This window comes from Rhinatrema bivittatum, chromosome 19, assembly GCF_901001135.1.
Source record: "Rhinatrema bivittatum chromosome 19, aRhiBiv1.1, whole genome shotgun sequence".
NCBI classification, from domain to species: Eukaryota; Metazoa; Chordata; class Amphibia; order Gymnophiona; family Rhinatrematidae; genus Rhinatrema; species Rhinatrema bivittatum.
Genome location: NC_042633.1, coordinates 28077270 through 28093560, shown reverse-complemented (window position 1 = coordinate 28093560; position 16291 = coordinate 28077270). Strand labels below are relative to the sequence as shown.

The following is a 16291-nucleotide window of genomic DNA, read 5'->3' as shown; positions in this document are numbered from 1 at the left end:
ACTGTATACAAATGTTCAGGTCAAAGGAAGATGTGGCTTAAGGTTAAAGTGATAGGGAATTAATCTGGGGTAACTTTTCTAAATATATTGAATGATATTCAAAAGACCGCGTGATCTAGACTTTTGAAGTTAAAATTTGACAGTCTCTGAGCATCTAAATTTAGGTGATTTAAAAGTGGGTGGGGATAAAGGCAGAACCATGGCAGGGGAATGACGTTAGGCACTCAGTACTGATTTCCAGCTCTGGGCTCCTAACGTGTCTAAATTTAGGCAATCCCTCCTCTAAGTTTATGCACATTAAGTAAGGGCCTTCTGTTCCTTCACTTTAAGGCACTTTATGTAGGCACCTTAAACCCATCCAGCAGAGGCTCATGTGAGGACCTGCAGGAGTATTTCACTATAAAGGAATATTTTGCTCACCGCTCCTCCCTCCAGCTGCTCACTGACATGAGGCTCTTCCATTTTCAGGATCTCGGCTGTGGGGTCAGGATCGGAACCTCGGCTGCCTGTAGAAAAATGGGGAACATGTATTTCTTTGTTTGATTCTATTTGTAATTCTAGTTGCCTAATTCTGGAAGACTCCCTGTGGTGTACAGCAGGGGTGCTCAAACCGGTCCTTGGGGCCAGGTTCTCTCTAATGAATATGCATGAGCTTTATTTGCATGCCCTCCCTCCTGCAGGAACTTCTGGTTTCCTTACCAGATGGGCTGCACTAAATTACTGGGGAGGTAGAGAGAGTTTGTGTAAGCAGAGGTCTGAGGTTTTCTCCTTCACGTGGGAGAAGCAGATGTGTGCGCCACCATCTTAGGGGGTGGATTCTGTAGCTGGATTCCTGTGTTCCCTTTCTGATTATTTCCTGGGCTCTCTCTAATAGAGACGGGGAGACTTCCACGGCCTGTAGGGTTTTGGCCATGGTTTTGGGGGGACTGCTTTAGTTACCGGAGGAGGAAGTGACTTCCCCCACCCTTCCTGCCTCTTGGTGCATTTTGCGTTACTGAGCACCTCGGTGCCTTTCCCCTGACTCCTAGCCATTTCCAGGGAGAAGACGTTGAGGTCTGGCACCAGGGAAGAGCGCTGGGTGAAGGGGCCCTTCAGGCGCCACAACGCAGAGACTGAAGATTAGCGAGAACCATGGAACAGTATGAGAACTGGGAGCAATGTGCTGCTGGCGGGTGCCTGAGGCTGGAGCCAATCTGTTGGATGGTTGCGTGCATATTGCTGTAAAAAACAAAAATAAGATGTCGCCAGCCTCAGGGCCAGCTTGTGCCATTTTTTGACTGCAGGAGTGACTGGGAGCCGCCCCTGACCCATCCTATAGCAGACACACGTGTGAAAGGAGACAGCATGGTCCAGGAGCGTGGGATCGAGGTGTCGAGGAAGGGAAGTTTTGCATCTTAGCTGTTTTCCCCTTGACTTTCTCAAAAGAAAAATAAATCAAATTTCAGGGTTTTATTTTTTTTTAATTTAAATTCAAAAATGAATGTGCATCCCTAATTAAAATGGGTTGCCACAATTTGCATTACCCCACCAGCAACACAAAAACCTAACACCTCTCCTTGTGCCTGTGAGGTTAGATCAAGCAAATCTGTCCTCACTGGACATGGGCCCCTGGCAGCCCCAGCAGCAACCATCACTTCTTCACGCTTGCCAGCCAGACTAACCCATCCAGCGTAGGGATTCAGGCATGAGAGAGGAGGGTGACCTGGTGCCCTTCCACTGCTGAACTCGTAAATGGCTCCGGCTGACCTTAGTGAAGGCGTCCAGGAGGAATCGGATACTCGCCTGTTACAGGAGGGGGAATCTCTGATTCAGGAGGGTCCATGGAGGGCAGATCTTCCTCTTGTTTAACGCTCAGTGAGAACACAGACGTTACGATGGGAAGGCCTGGGATGAGAAAACAAACCTGGCTAGAAGGAGTCACCCAGGACCTGCTAATGTTATGTTAGGAACGGGATTTTAGGTCTCCAAATGTTTGATATTAATGCCCCATCTCCTATGATGTGAAAATGCAGAGCCCTTTAAATGCAGAACATTTACTTACTAATGGGGGGGTCCTTCATGTCTTCTTTTCCCTCCTGCTCACAGCGTTGAGTGAAATATTTCTCATCTTCCTTTTTAATCCTGAATATTACATCAGGATTAAGAATTGAATAACCTGGTCAACAAAAATATGAAAATTACATTTAACTTGTAGAACCCTTGGGTGTTTAATCTGCTTTCTGTTGTGATGAACTGTGTGCATTTGCATGACAAAGCTTGGAGAGAAACCTTACTGAAACTACCACTTAATTTTAGAATCTACAATACTTTCTGGCACACGGCCATTTCTCTTCCTGACTTTCCTAGATGAACAGAAATAAAGATTAACAAATATAAATGAAAAAAATATATAAGTTGACACCTTTCAACTGGACTAATTAGTACAGTTCTTGACTTGCTTTTGAGAGCTGAGGTATATTTACCCCGTGACCTGAGGATGCCGTGAATCTCCTTGATGATCTTCTTGTACAGCTCCTTCTGCCGTTCTCCCAGAAGGTCCCACTCCGCTTCCCAGAAATAAGCAGCGACGTCCCTGAACGTGACCGATGCCTGGAACAGCAAACAGGTCACCCTCAGCCCCTCTCCATCCAGCTTCATTATAATGTGCGGGCAATAAACTTTCTTATAGGGTCCTCTGTCAGTGAGATCAAACCTTAAGGGAGCTGCAGCTCTGCTTTCGTAAAATATCAAGAGGCCAACGTAATAAGGCACATCCATCCTACTGTGGGTTCAACCCATGCTTTAGTGCGCATTTTGCCGCAATAACTACCCCGGTATTTAACAAGGTTTGTGTGTGTGGGAAAAAAATAAATCAGTGCTAAACTGTGAGTTAAAACCTGTGCTAAGATTAGTGTGGGGAGATGCCAATAAACTGTCTTAGCTATTACCCTGCAATGCAGGGAGATGCGTTCTGAAAACGTGCCTTAGGCTGGACATTTAACTCCTGTGTCTGAAGCGTAGGATTTCCAGTGGCCACGTTATTCTATCGCTGTGCCCACGTGAGAGTGTCTGCCTGCTGCTAGCGCGCTGGGCCCATCAATAGAATAGCACTGGCCACCAGGGTTGTATGCCAGCCAAAGCGATATTGACGCGGGGCAGTGAATGCCAGAGCACACTGGCATTCTGCATGACGTAATAAAAGTGGCGATAAAAAGCTATTACTGACGAAGGAGACACTATCCCACACCATGTGCTTTGAGATGCATTTTTTTTAAACCTTATCTTTTCCTGTTGGCCTTAAATGCAAGCCTTTTAAAGAGGCAGATCTTTTTTCTGCTCCTGTGTGTGGGAGGGGGAAGATGAGGGGGCAGGGGGCGGCCTTGACTTCTTTTTCCTTTTAATGCGATTCATTCTTATTTTTAGTTTTTTCTAGTCATAGTGATATCTAAATTAAATATCAGCCGAAGACATCAAAACAGGGTACTTCCTCTGGAATAGGTGAACTGTCATCTCTTCTATGGGCGCGCATGTTATAAAATTTCGGGTCGGTGCACGCAAGGGGGGGATATAAATTTGCAAATACGCGCGGCAGCGCATCGGAGCCTTCCCCAGTTCCCTCCCCCTACCCTAACCTCCCTTCCCCGCCCTCCCCTTATCCCTATCCTAACTACCCCGAATTTTTTTTTAACTAACCTTTTGCTCCTGCAAAGGAGCAGGAGCAAGTTGCGCGCGCCAGCAGAGCAGCAAATGGCCGCTGTTCCGGGCGCTTCTAGCCCTGCCCTGCCCAGAAAACGCCCCCGGGCCTGCCCCTTTCAGAAAGGCCCGCGCTTATGTGCATACTGGCCTTTAGACGCGTGGCCGGGCCTTTTTGAAAATAGGCTCGGCGCACGCATGGCCTTTTGAAAATCCGCCCTTAGGAATCACATGGGACCTTCCCCACAGATCAAAAATCTCTTGGTATTCTCATTAAAATTCCAAGTTATCAATTATAAATCATATTTCTAGAGTGAGGCATCGTAGAGGGTAGGTAATCCCCCCAAATTCCTACCATTTGGATGTAACTTTTATTGGAAGCCTTCTTAGCTGTTAAGTACTCAAAACTTAGTAGCCTGTGAAATTGCTGTGGCCATTGATTCCACATGAAAGTTGACTCCTTTATCCAGTTAGCTAAAATGACTTGCTTTGCCACTAAAGAGACTTTATCCAAAAATAATTGACGTTGTTTAACTAGACTTGGTATAACCTCCTCATAAGTACCATAAAGCCATGCCCTAGGTTTTAATGGGATAGGTATCCCCCATGGTTGAAATACACATTTTTGAACATCAGCCCCAAACCTTCGAATAATACTACAAGACCAAAAACTATGTGTGAAATCCCCCTTGTCTTTTGTACATTTAATGCCTACTTCTGAGGTGACGATACCTGATTGTGAAAGATACACTTGATGTAAGAATTTAAATGGCGTTTCCCGTCTCCGTACATTTTCAGAAGTAGAGTATATTTTTGCAAAACGCTGGTGCCGTTCTTGCAGCGTTAACTTTACAGTAGGCACACCGTTCCACCTTCTCCACACTGCTTTACAGTCACCTCCTTTCTGGGCATCCTGTAGGCTCTAGAATATTGGGCGCATGAGCGTCTTTCACCATCATCACCTCTCAGGAGCTCTTCCAATTAGTGAAAGCCTCGGGACTCTGCATTCTCGCACATAATGCCTTTCTTGTGAGTAACCGTAGAAATCTTTGGATGGAAGATTACATTGCTTTTGCGATTCCTGAAAGCTACATCTCAATAGCGTACTTACGGAGAACGGCTGGGAGATCGTACGAGACCCTGTTTTTTTCCAATGAGCAAAGAAGGGGTTATGAATACCAGCAAAGAAATTGGGGTTCCCTTGGATTGTCAACAGAGCTGTCTTTATGCTAGGGATGTGAATCGTTTTCCATATCGTCTTAACGATAGAAATCGTGTGGCAGGGCAAGAAAATCGTCTTAGGCACGATTTTTTAGTTAAAAAATCGTTAAAAATCGTTTTTTCCGATTAGTGCGCACTAACTCGAGTTAGTGCGCACTAACGGGAGTTAGTGCGCACTAACTGGGAGTTAGTGCGCACTAACTGAAAATGATACAATTTGACACTTTTCAGGTCAGTTAAGGTCAGTTTAGGAATGAATATGTATTCCTATTGGCTGCCCTCTTATTTATTCATGTTACCAAGTTTCCTACTGACAGTATATGGGGGATGGGAAATGGAAACAGTTGGTAGCTTGACAAAACAAGTAATGTGATCAGTCAATGTGACTAGACCTTGTGCCCTAACCCTGATACCAGGGGTATTGTGATCTTCCTGCACACAGTGCCCTATCCCTATTAATACCAGGAGTGTTGTGATCTTCCTGCACACAGTGCCCTATCCCTAATACCAGGGGTGTTGTGATCTTCCTGCACACAGTGCCCTATTCCTGATACTGGGGGTGTTGTGATCTTCCTGCACACAGTGCCCTATTCCTGATACCGGGGGTGTTGTGATCTTCTTGCACACATCCCGATATCAGGGATAGGGCACTGCGTGCAGGAAGATCACAACACTCCTGGTATTAATAGGGATAGGGCACTGCATGCAGGAAGATCACAACACTCCTGGTATTAATAGGGATAGGGCACTGCATGCAGGAAGATCACAAACACCCCTGGTATCAGGGATAGGGCACTGTGTGCAGGAAGATCACAATACCCCGGAGGAGTGAGGGTCAGGCAGCTCCCCCCTGTCTGTGAAGCCAGCCTCTCACTAGTAATGCAGGGAGGGAGCTGTCTCAGACTTCACCATCCTCCCCCCCCCCCTCACCCACACACCATTCACTAGCTGGGACATGGGGGAAGTCAGGAGTGAGGGTCAGGCAGCTCCCCCCTGTCTGTGAAGCCAGCCTCTCACTAGTAATGCAGGGAGGGAGCTGTCTCAGACTTCACCATCCTCCCCCCCCCCCCTCACCCACACACCATTCACTAGCTGGGACATGGGGGAAGTCAGGAGTGAGGGTCAGGCAGCTCCCCCCTGTCTGTGAAGCCAGCCTCTCACTAGTAATGCAGGGAGGGAGCTGTCTCAGACTGGTATCAGGGTTAGGGCACTGTGTGCAGGAAGATCACAACACTCCTGGTATTAATAGGGATAGGGCACTGTAAGAGATGACTGTAGTAGATTGAATAAAGATCTGATGTTTCTGCTCTCCTCACACCAAACAAAAACAACACACAAGCAGAGAAGCCCTTCTTAGAAAGCTGAGCTAGTGAGTTAAGTAGGAGGAAAAGTAAACATACTGGTGCCAGTGTGGCTACTTAAAAAATACACTTACCAACAATCAATTACATATATTTGAACTGTGTACAGTTCCAGCCAGGACCACCTTTCTAAAATGCACAGTGATTGGCAAATTCAACATGCACTAGCATTTCAGGTGCCTGCTAACAAAAATAATAAACAAACAAGTTCTAGTCACGTGAGTGCTGATCATTACATTACTTTTTTTGTCAAGCTTCCAACTGTTTCCATTTCACATCCCCCCAACCATATTGGTAACATCAATAGATAAGAGCACAGCCAGCCAATAGGAATACATACATACATATTCATTCCTAAGTGACCTTTACTGACCTGGGAAGTGTGAACACTTTGTTTCATTTTCTGTTGGTGTTCGTTAGTTTCCAGTTCCATTTCCCATCCCCCCAACCATCACCTCAGTGGTAACCTTGGTAATATCAATAGATAAGAGGGCAGCCAGCCAATAGGAACACATATTCATTCCTAACTGACCTTCAGTGACCTGGAAAGTGTTTATTTGTATCATTTTCAGTTAGTGCGCACTAAATCGAGTTAGTGCGCACTAACGGGGAGTTAGTGCGCACTAACTCGAGTTAGTGCGCACTAACACGATTTAACGATTTTTAACGATAAATCGTTAGAATTTCTATTGTATCGTGTTCTATAACGATTTAAGACGATATAAACATTATCGGACGATAATTTTAATCGTTGAAAAACGATTCACATCCCTACTTTATGCCCCTCCATTTGCAAACTAGAACAAACGGTATGCCTACAGGAAATGACCATTAAATTGTTATGTACCTTTTCTGGGAGATCTTTTGCGCTACCTGTAATACACTTCCAATGGAGAAAGGTCCTGCCCGCCCTTGTAAAAATTCTAAAGGAGTGTTATGGGATATTTAAAAAACCTAATCACATAAGTGTCGTCATATACATGCAATAGTATACATACGTCAATCTGGGCAATTCAAAGCCCCTGCTTTCTGGGGCCTCATCAGAGGACTGGCTCGGGAGACCTTACAATTTGATCAGCTGTCGGTGCCCGCCCCAGTGAGCTTTCATTGCTATTTGACTTGCCCTGCCTTGCCAAAATGGCCTTGAATGTGAGTTTGTGCCCAGGGTCGGGATGCAAGGTGCCAATCGCACATGGAAAGCCATTTTGGCTAGGCGATGGCACGGGGCAGCTACAGTTAGAAACACAACTTTCTGGGATGGGCACTTCCGGTTGTCTCCTGTGTTTACAGCACTTTTCTGCATTAATCAGGCTGTAGCTCCGACTTTCAAGTTTACTTACATTTCTACCCCAGGCTTTCACTTTTTTTTTTTTAGACTTCTGTTCCACGCGCTTGCCGCTGGCTTACTGAATCCCAGGCTAGCGTGGTGTCTTGTCATGCAAGTAAACCAAAAAGCCATGCTAAAAATCTGCCTTTCTTACAGCCGGCTCAGGGCTGCCTTTGAGTTTGGTGCTTTGGAGCTTTCCAAGCAGACTGCCCTAAAGGAAATCAAGAAGCAGGACATTTGGCACCCGTGCCCAAGTGGCAGTCCAGGATTAAGCAAAACAAGCACGTACATAGGGCACCAAGGGAAGGGAGGCACCACAGAGTGGTGAAGATGTGCCCCCTAGATAGAAATCATTTAAATACATAATTTTTTTAAAGTTTATATTGGATATAGTTGTGGGGTCTGGCCTGGCCGAATTTTTAATCTGTTTCACCTTCAGCACTTATTGAGTCTTAATGCCTTGGCAGTTAAGCCATGGAAGGGCCGAGAAGGCGCCACTGTTGAGCTGTGCTTAGGGCACCAGTTGGCCTTCATCCGGCCCCCGCTGAGTGAGTTCAAAGTATTTTGTAGGGATCGCCTGGTGCTGCAAATCCCTGGGTGTTGGCAGATTCAGCAGGAGGAGGCAGAAGCAGCAGCAAGCAGCCCTGGAACAGGCAGGTTGGTGTCTGAAAGCAGGAATGGGGGAAATGGGGGGGTCAGATCTGGGACTGCGAGAGAGTGTCTTGTGTGTGCATAGGCGTGCAAGAGGGCAGAGAGGAATTTCTTACCGGATCAGAGAGCAGGGCAGACATTTCCCTCTGAATTCTGCAGCTGCGGGGAGGGATTCAGGCTGCAGATTTCCCAGTTCCTGCTCAGAGGCTGAGAAAGATGAACAGGAGAGGAGGGGGCGCGGCTAATTCCTGGGGTCCCACATAAAGTCCCTCCTCTCCCCCTCTGCAGATCTGGAGCTTGCAGGGATTTCCAGTCCAGAAAGTTTCTGCTTTCCTTCTCAATCTTTTCTGCTCTCCGCGGACACTAGAAAAGGAAGGGTGGCTGCCCCTGTTTCCTTTTCAGCGAGTCTGCTCATTTGTGTTTTCCTTTGGCTGCACGCAGTATCTTCCATCTTGGATAAAAAGCGTGGCTAGAAACGGCAGCAAAGCATTCAAAACTCTCCAGCCCCAGCTTTGCTGCTTCCTCTCCAGTGCCTGCTGGGCAGAGCCCACCTACTTAAGGTGGACCTCTCGAGATCCCCGGGAGCTGCAGGCTATCAGGGACAGCACACCCAAATCCGGAGCTGCTTCAGCCTGCTTGCATCTCTGGATTTGCATTTCTTCTTTTGGGGAAATGAATGCCACATTGGTGGTTAAAACAGGACCAGATCAAGAAATGAAGCCCTGGGGTAACTTTTCTGAATATGGGTAACCGGCACGGAGCGGCAATTACAGCAGACTGGATGGGTCCAGGATTAGTGAGGCTGCCTGTTGTGACTCTGGACTTAGCTTGGACTTCACTAGTTCTATAACTAGGTGCAAGCTCATTGTGTTTGTGCAGCTTTTTACATTATGTGTGTGAATAAGTTTCCGAGGCAGAATTGCAGATGGTGCTGGATACACACGTTCTTTTAAATAAATCAAGAAAAGGAGCTGGAGTTGCAAGACATGTCATCGGAAAGTGCCATGCAGGAGCTCACGAAAAGAGTTGGGGTGTTGAACCGCAAGTGCAATGCTCAGACAGGAGAAAACAGGGGTGCACTGTAAATTAAAAGAGGCCTAAAACCATCTTGGGTATCTCAGTTTCAGATATATATAAAACTGTCCTGGGTTTACCACAGGTGTTATCACTAGTGAATTTACAAACAATATACCCGTGTTTACAATTGAATATTTTTAAATTTTATTCTTTAACAATCTTTAAAAATACATGAAACACAATGCATCACTCCATTCATACCACATGCATTCACATTAAAATTTAACAATACAAAACTTGTTACACTTTCAACATACAAAAATATTGCAACAATCCCTAATTACAATGTAAACATTCTCCTCATTTACTAAGTATCCCTATACCTATTTCAAAAAGACTCCCTTTCATTTCATGAATCTTAGTAAGGTTTATAAATGAACTCCCTTTAAGCTGCCTTTTAAATTGATGTCCCTTATTAAATTACAGTTTGTGAATTGATGTTTCTTAATTATTAAATTTCACCACTATCCCTTGTAGATTGATAAATCTTGCTTACTAAATTTCACCAATGTCCCGACAGGAAGCTCCTGTTTCACCCGTTGGTTTCTTCAGGGGATTTTATTCACACAACGATTTTCATAAAACCTCTTCTTAATCTTAACTTCAAATTCACTTCCAAATCACAGCGTAACGGGAAACCTATATTCCAATTCTCACTTTATTCACCATTTCTAATATCCCTTCAATGATTGTCTATTTCATTGATACCAGCTCCTTTCCGCTGAAAGCCATACTATTTTATCTAAGCTTCATTCACTTTTGCACTAATTGTTTTCCAAAAATATTATACCGAGCCTCTCTTTTATTCAACAGAGACCGCCATAATTCAAACGTCTTTCCTCGGTGAAACAACGCCGCGACTGTGCACGTTTCAGGTCTGTGAACTTTGCTAACGCTGCCCTTGAAACACTAAAGAAAAGAGGAATATGACAGACGTTCTTAACATTCCCAGGGCCGGGGCTTCCATTAGGCAAGCTAGATGGTTGCCCAGAGCACCAAACTGGGGGGGGGGGGGGGGGGGGGCCAGAGGGGAGTTGGGCCGGACCCAACCCTGCCAAAGCGGAGAGCGCTGTACTGGATCGCCACCGCTCGGTAAGTTGGGAGAAGGGGTGCATAACCAAAGGTTGGCCTAGGGCGCCAAAATACTCTTGGCACAGGCCTTGCTGCCTCTTCTAGGAAACATTTTCTAGCCGCCATCTGCTAAGCGTGCAAAATCCGGCTCTGGACTTGCCTGCAGATCCTGAGAAGGCGAGTCCGCTTGCTGGCAGCCTTTGTGAAATGAGGATTTCTGGAGAATGCTTTCATTTCAAAACATGCGTTAGTTCTGGGCCAGACACATGTAAATCTAGGCCCAGCAGGCGGGAAAAAAATGTCTCGACATCAGGAAGTAAGAACTGTGGGTATGACATTTCCTTGTAAATGGCTTGCAGCCTGTACGAATGTGACGCAAACCACTCCAATTGCAAGTTTTCTTAAAACAGGAATTCCATTTCTAGTGCCACAGTTTGGATTGCAAAGGGAACTAATTGGAGAGTCTATACACTTTGGCTGTGACCGATTAATCTGAAGTATTGCCTTTTACCAGTTACCAAGAAGTTCCCACCTCCAGGAATTCTAGTTTGATCTCTTCCTTTACGGTTACATTGGGGAACCTGCACTATTGCTTTCCTTCTGAAGCTGAATTGTGATTTATTCCATGTCTGTATTGAGTTTGAGATAAAGTGACATTTTCAAAGTATCTGCTGGGTTCCACTTGTCTTCGTGATCAGTTCCTCCTTCGTCTGTCTTCAGCCTCTCTTCTTGCTCTTGTGATCCCTTGTCCCATCGGATTGGACTTCTGGCTTGATCTTGGGTTGGACCTCGACACTGCTTGAAACCCGCCTGCCTCTGACCACTACCTGCTCACCGTTACTGATTGAACTCCGCCTGCCCTGACCACTGCGTGAACTCCGCCCCTCTTCAGCCACAGCCTGTACCTGTCTCCGTTTGCCTGCTTCCTGTCCTGGCTGCTGCTTGTCCTGACTCCGCTTTCTTCGTGCTGGCCTGCAACCTCTGCTACGCGACGGATCTTCACCTCCACAGAGGTCCGCACCTAAGCCCAGCCGGCCCCGGCACCTGAGAGCTCAGCCTAAGGGGAACGAGGGCTGGTATTGGTGAAGCTCCAGTTGGGCATCTGCTCCGGCCATCTCCACCTGCCAACGGTGGGGACCTGCAGGGCTTCTCCCTGCGCCAACTCCCCCTCGGCCCAAGGCTCCTCTCCCACAGGAGAGAGACCTGAAACAGAAAAAAAAGGACACCAGAGAAGGAATAAAAGGAAATGAGATGAGCAGACAATTAGAAAAAGAAAAGAGAGGCACTGAGCCAGAGACAGCAAACTATTTTATTATCTGGTGAAGAATATTGCTAACTTATCAGTATTCAGTATCCTGGAAGCCAGTTCAAGGTCTCTCCCAAGCAGAATTTCCATATTGATAACATCTGCGTTTTACTGGCTGATTAGAATTTTGCAGGTGTAGAATTAATTTTCTTCTATATAAGAGAAACCAAGGCTTTCTGTATTGGTTGAGAAATATTTTGTGGTAACAGAATTCAAATCTTGTGCTTTTAGCTGGATTTTGAGAGTAGATTACTACAAATTTCCAAGGGGACGGAACAATCATCTCTACCCCCCACCCCCCCCCCCCCCCAAAACGAACTGCTGACACTACAGGAAAAGAAAACGTCCCGGAGTCACCCACCAGAAACCCGAGAACCTTACTCTGAACCCCACCATACCTGGAACGGGGTCCAGACACTCAGATACTGGCCTGTGAAGGGCTCCAGCACAATAGGCACTTGCAAAGGTCAGCAAACCAGGTAGCACCGGCCCTGCATTTAAATCTTCCCAAGTGAGAAACTCAGACTTGGCGGACTGGATGATCCATTTTGATCTTTTTCTGCTGCCATTTGCTATCCATATATATATAGAGAGAGAGAGAGAGAGAGATGGCTTGTGTCGCTTGGCCTGGCCACTAGATGACATGGATATTGGAAATTGCTTAGAGTAAATGCAGTCCATACATTAAAGTGTGCAATTTTGCAGCTTTAGGGATCAAATGGACTGCGTGGATGAGTGTGCCAGTGCATGAGTGGCAGTAAGGCAGGGCTTCCCAACTCTATTGCATTGGCCTGAATGAGCATTACTAGTCAGGGAGATTGCCTCAGCAGGCACTAAGAATATCCGTCAGATATCTTTTTAATTATCTTTACAGCCGAAACAGATGATATTTTAGGCAAAAGCGTAGGGTTGATCATTGTCCTTCTAACAATGTTAGCATGCAAGGTCTCATTACCTTTAATCAATGAAACATTGTTATCCTGGCTGGCCTGTGGGGTTTTGCTCTCTCTCTCTCCTACGCATGCAGAGAGCTGGAGTAACCCAAACTCCTACTCAGGTTTGGGTTCCAAAAGACAACCCTGGTTTAATGAGGAGCTGCGAAAACTCAGGTTTGGGTTCCAAAAGACAACCCTGGTTTAATGAGGAGCTGCGAAAACTCAAACAACTACTTCGGCAGAAAGAAAGAAAATGGCGCAAAGCCCCTTCACCGGCCTCACTCTCTGATTATAAACGCTCACTCCATCTATACAAAAGTACTACGCTGAAAACCAAAAGAGACTACTATGCCCTTAAGGTTCACCACCTCATCTTTGACTCAAAAGCTTTATTCGCCTTCGTTTCCAGTCTCACCAAACCTATCATTCCAGATATCCCACCCGAACTAGCTCAGACTAAAGCAGATGAACTGGCTCTTCATTTCAACAAAAAAATATCTGACCTCCTCAATCAGCTGATACCTAACAATGCCTCTCCAGATAACTTATATCCCCCCCAAAACAAAGACATTCAGTTCAACGCGTTCGAACACATTACAATCACAGAAATACAATCGGTGCTGAAGAGAATGAAACCGTCATCACATCCATTTGATCAAATCCCTTCCAAAATACTACTTCTCATCCCTGACACTATAGCAAAAACACTAGCAGACATCATAAACTGCTCCCTGTCACATGGTATCTACCCAGATGACCTAAAAACTGCCTCAATCAAACCACTCCTAAAAAAACCAAATCTAAATGCTGATGATCCTAATAACTTCCGCCCCATTTCCAACCTCCCATTCATAGCCAAAATTATGGAAAAATTGGTAAACACTCAACTATCCAACTACTTAGAAGACCACAGTATTCTGTCTCCAAACCAATATGGCTTTCGCAAAGCAGCAAGCACCGAAACTCTACTTCTCTCACTCATGGACTTCCTCCTCTCTGGAATTGATAAAGGCCAAGCATTTTTACTAATCCTCCTTGACTTCTCGGCAGCCTTCGACACCGTCAACCATGTCCTTCTTCTAAAACAACTGGCAAACATTGGATTGTCAGGTGCTACACTAAACTGGTTTAAAACATTTCTAGAAAACAGAGGATATAGAGTCAAAATTCACAATACAGAATCCCAATATCACCCTTCCAACCGTGGGGTGCCACAAGGTTCATCACTTTCACCCACACTCTTTAATGTCTACCTGCTTCCCCTATGTCAACTTCTCTCAAAACTAAGCCTGAAACACTTCCTTTTCGCAGACGACGTACAAATCGTGATCCCCATAAAAGAATCAATCTCAAAAACAATGGAATACTGGGATAGTTGCTTATTAGATATCAAACATCTCCTCACCAGCTTAAACCTCGTCCTCAATGCTTCGAAAACGGAATACCTGCTCATATCACCGGAAAACAACAACACACATCCAAACCCACCAGCCCTCCTTCAAACAACCCACGTAAGAGACCTAGGAGCCCGCTTAGACAACCGGCTTAACCTCAAACCATTCATTAACCAGACCACCAAAGATTGCTTCCACAAATTACATATTCTGAAAAGAATTAAACCACTTTTCCACGCTCAGGACTTTAGAACAATCTTGCAAGCAATAATCTTTTCCAAACTAGATTATTGCAACTCACTACTACTAGGCCTCCCAGCTTCCTACACCAAGCCTCTACAAATGGTTCAGAACTCAGCAGCCAGAATCCTTACAAACTCCAGGAAAATCGACCACATCTCACCGATCCTCAAAGACCTTCATTGGTTACCGATCCACTACAGAATCATGTACAAAACTATCAATATCATCCACAAGGCTATCAACCAACACACTCAACTCGACCTACAAATACCACTTAAAAAACACACATCCGCCAGACCCATCAGGGAATACTACAAAGAGTCACTCCAAATTCCTCATGCCAAAACCTACCAACATAAATCATTGAGTCTCAGAGCTTTTTCTTCAGCAGGTCCAACACTATGGAACTCTATCCCACCTGACTTGAGACAAGAACCATGCACTCTAACATTTAGGAAAAGACTAAAAACTTGGCTTTTCAAAAAAGCATTCCCAGGCCCTGATTAAAACCTCCACCCTTCAGCACAAATGTATTCAAAAATTGGATCAAAATAAGAATCCACCAACCACAAACTTATACTCAGCACAATATTATCATCACTCACAACTGTGTCATATCTATTCACTTGGGTGTCATATTTATTCACTTGGCTATATTTATTTACTGCGTCATATCTATCCACAGTCATATTTACTCACGTTGTCTCATTTACTCACAACTATGTTACTTGATGCAACTGGCTGATATGTACTCACTTTGCTATACAATTATGTTACTTGATGAAACTGTCTGATTTGTAAATATCTCTTTATTCACTCTCTCCCCCCCTTTTCTGATCCTAGTTAATTTTCCCTGTTTTATTGTAACTTTCTCACATCCTTATTATTGTTTTACTGTATTTAAAGTTGCAATTGGGAAATTTGTTTATTATGTTACACTTTACCCTACACACATTGTTAGCTGTAAACCGGGTTGATGTGATATTAGTCATGAAACTCGGTATAACAAAAACAATAAATAAATAAATAAATAAATAAATATCCATAGGGACTTTAATTTTCAGTTTAGAACAAAAATGACTTTTCCACTGATTTATTTAAAAACTTTTTTATACCGGTATTTGGTTATAACCGTCATATCGGTTAACAGTACTTCATACTTATCTAACTAGTAGAATACATCATATAAAAGATATAAACAACTTCATTCTCACATTATTCAAATGAATTACAATTTAGTCTCCAACTGATTCATACACATAGACATTCATACCGTTGACAATCGCACGCTTTTCAGTTTTTATATACCCAAATTCTCAATCCTTTGCTACGAGCTTGCGAACAGTTGTTATTTCAGTTTATTCCTGTCGTGCCTTACTTTTTTCCAACATCATAAGAACATAAGAAAATGCCATACTGGGCCAGACCAAGGGTCCATCAAGCCCAGCATCCTGTTTCCAACAGAGGCCAATCCAGGCCATAAGAACCTGGCAAGTACCCAAACACTAAGTCTATTCCATGTAACCATTGCTAATGGCAGTAGTTATTATCTAAGTGAACTTAATAGCAGGTAATGGACTTCTCCTCCAAGAACTTATCCAATCCTTTTTTAAACACAGCTATACTAACTGCACGAACCACATTCTCTGGCAACAAATTCCAGAGTTTAATTGTGCGTTGAGTAAAAAAGAACTTTCTCCGATTAGTTTTAAATGTGCCCCATGCTAACTTCATGGAGTGTCCCCTAGTCTTTCTACTATCCGAAAGAGTAAATAACCGATTCACATCTACCCGTTCTAGACCTCTCATGATCTTAAACATCTCCCCTCAGTCGTCTCTTCTCCAAGCTGAACAGTCCTAACCTCTTTAGTCTTTCCTCATAGGGGAGCTGTTCCATCCCCTTTATCATTTTGGTAGCCTTCTCTGTAACTTCTCCATCACAATTATATCTTTTTTGAGGTGCTTGTTGGTATAGTCAGGTTTTAATTTTTTTCTTAAACTGTTTCCAATCTTAGTTCGGTTGGAAGATTGTT

At 44.5% G+C, this 16291-nt stretch overlaps 1 protein-coding gene across 5 annotated transcripts in view; it reads right to left on the bottom strand.

Moving 5' to 3' along the window:
• The window catches only part of LOC115080181 (zinc finger protein 665-like), a 172387-nt gene extending 163641 nt beyond the window's left edge, over positions 1-8746 (bottom strand). For 4 of the 5 annotated variants that reach the window (XM_029584285.1, XM_029584286.1, XM_029584289.1 and 1 more), the window contains exons 1-5: positions 8349-8746; positions 2463-2589; positions 2042-2155; positions 1783-1884; positions 421-506 (exon numbers count right to left, since the gene is read on the bottom strand). In XM_029584285.1, the coding sequence (XP_029440145.1) occupies positions 421-506; positions 1783-1884; positions 2042-2155; positions 2463-2589; positions 8349-8372 (453 nt within the window). In that variant the 5' untranslated portion in view covers positions 8373-8746. The remainder of the gene's footprint in view (positions 1-420; positions 507-1782; positions 1885-2041; positions 2156-2462; positions 2590-8348) is intronic. The other variant, XM_029584287.1, reaches the window with a different exon arrangement.
• Between the last annotated feature and the right edge of the window lie 7545 nt (positions 8747-16291).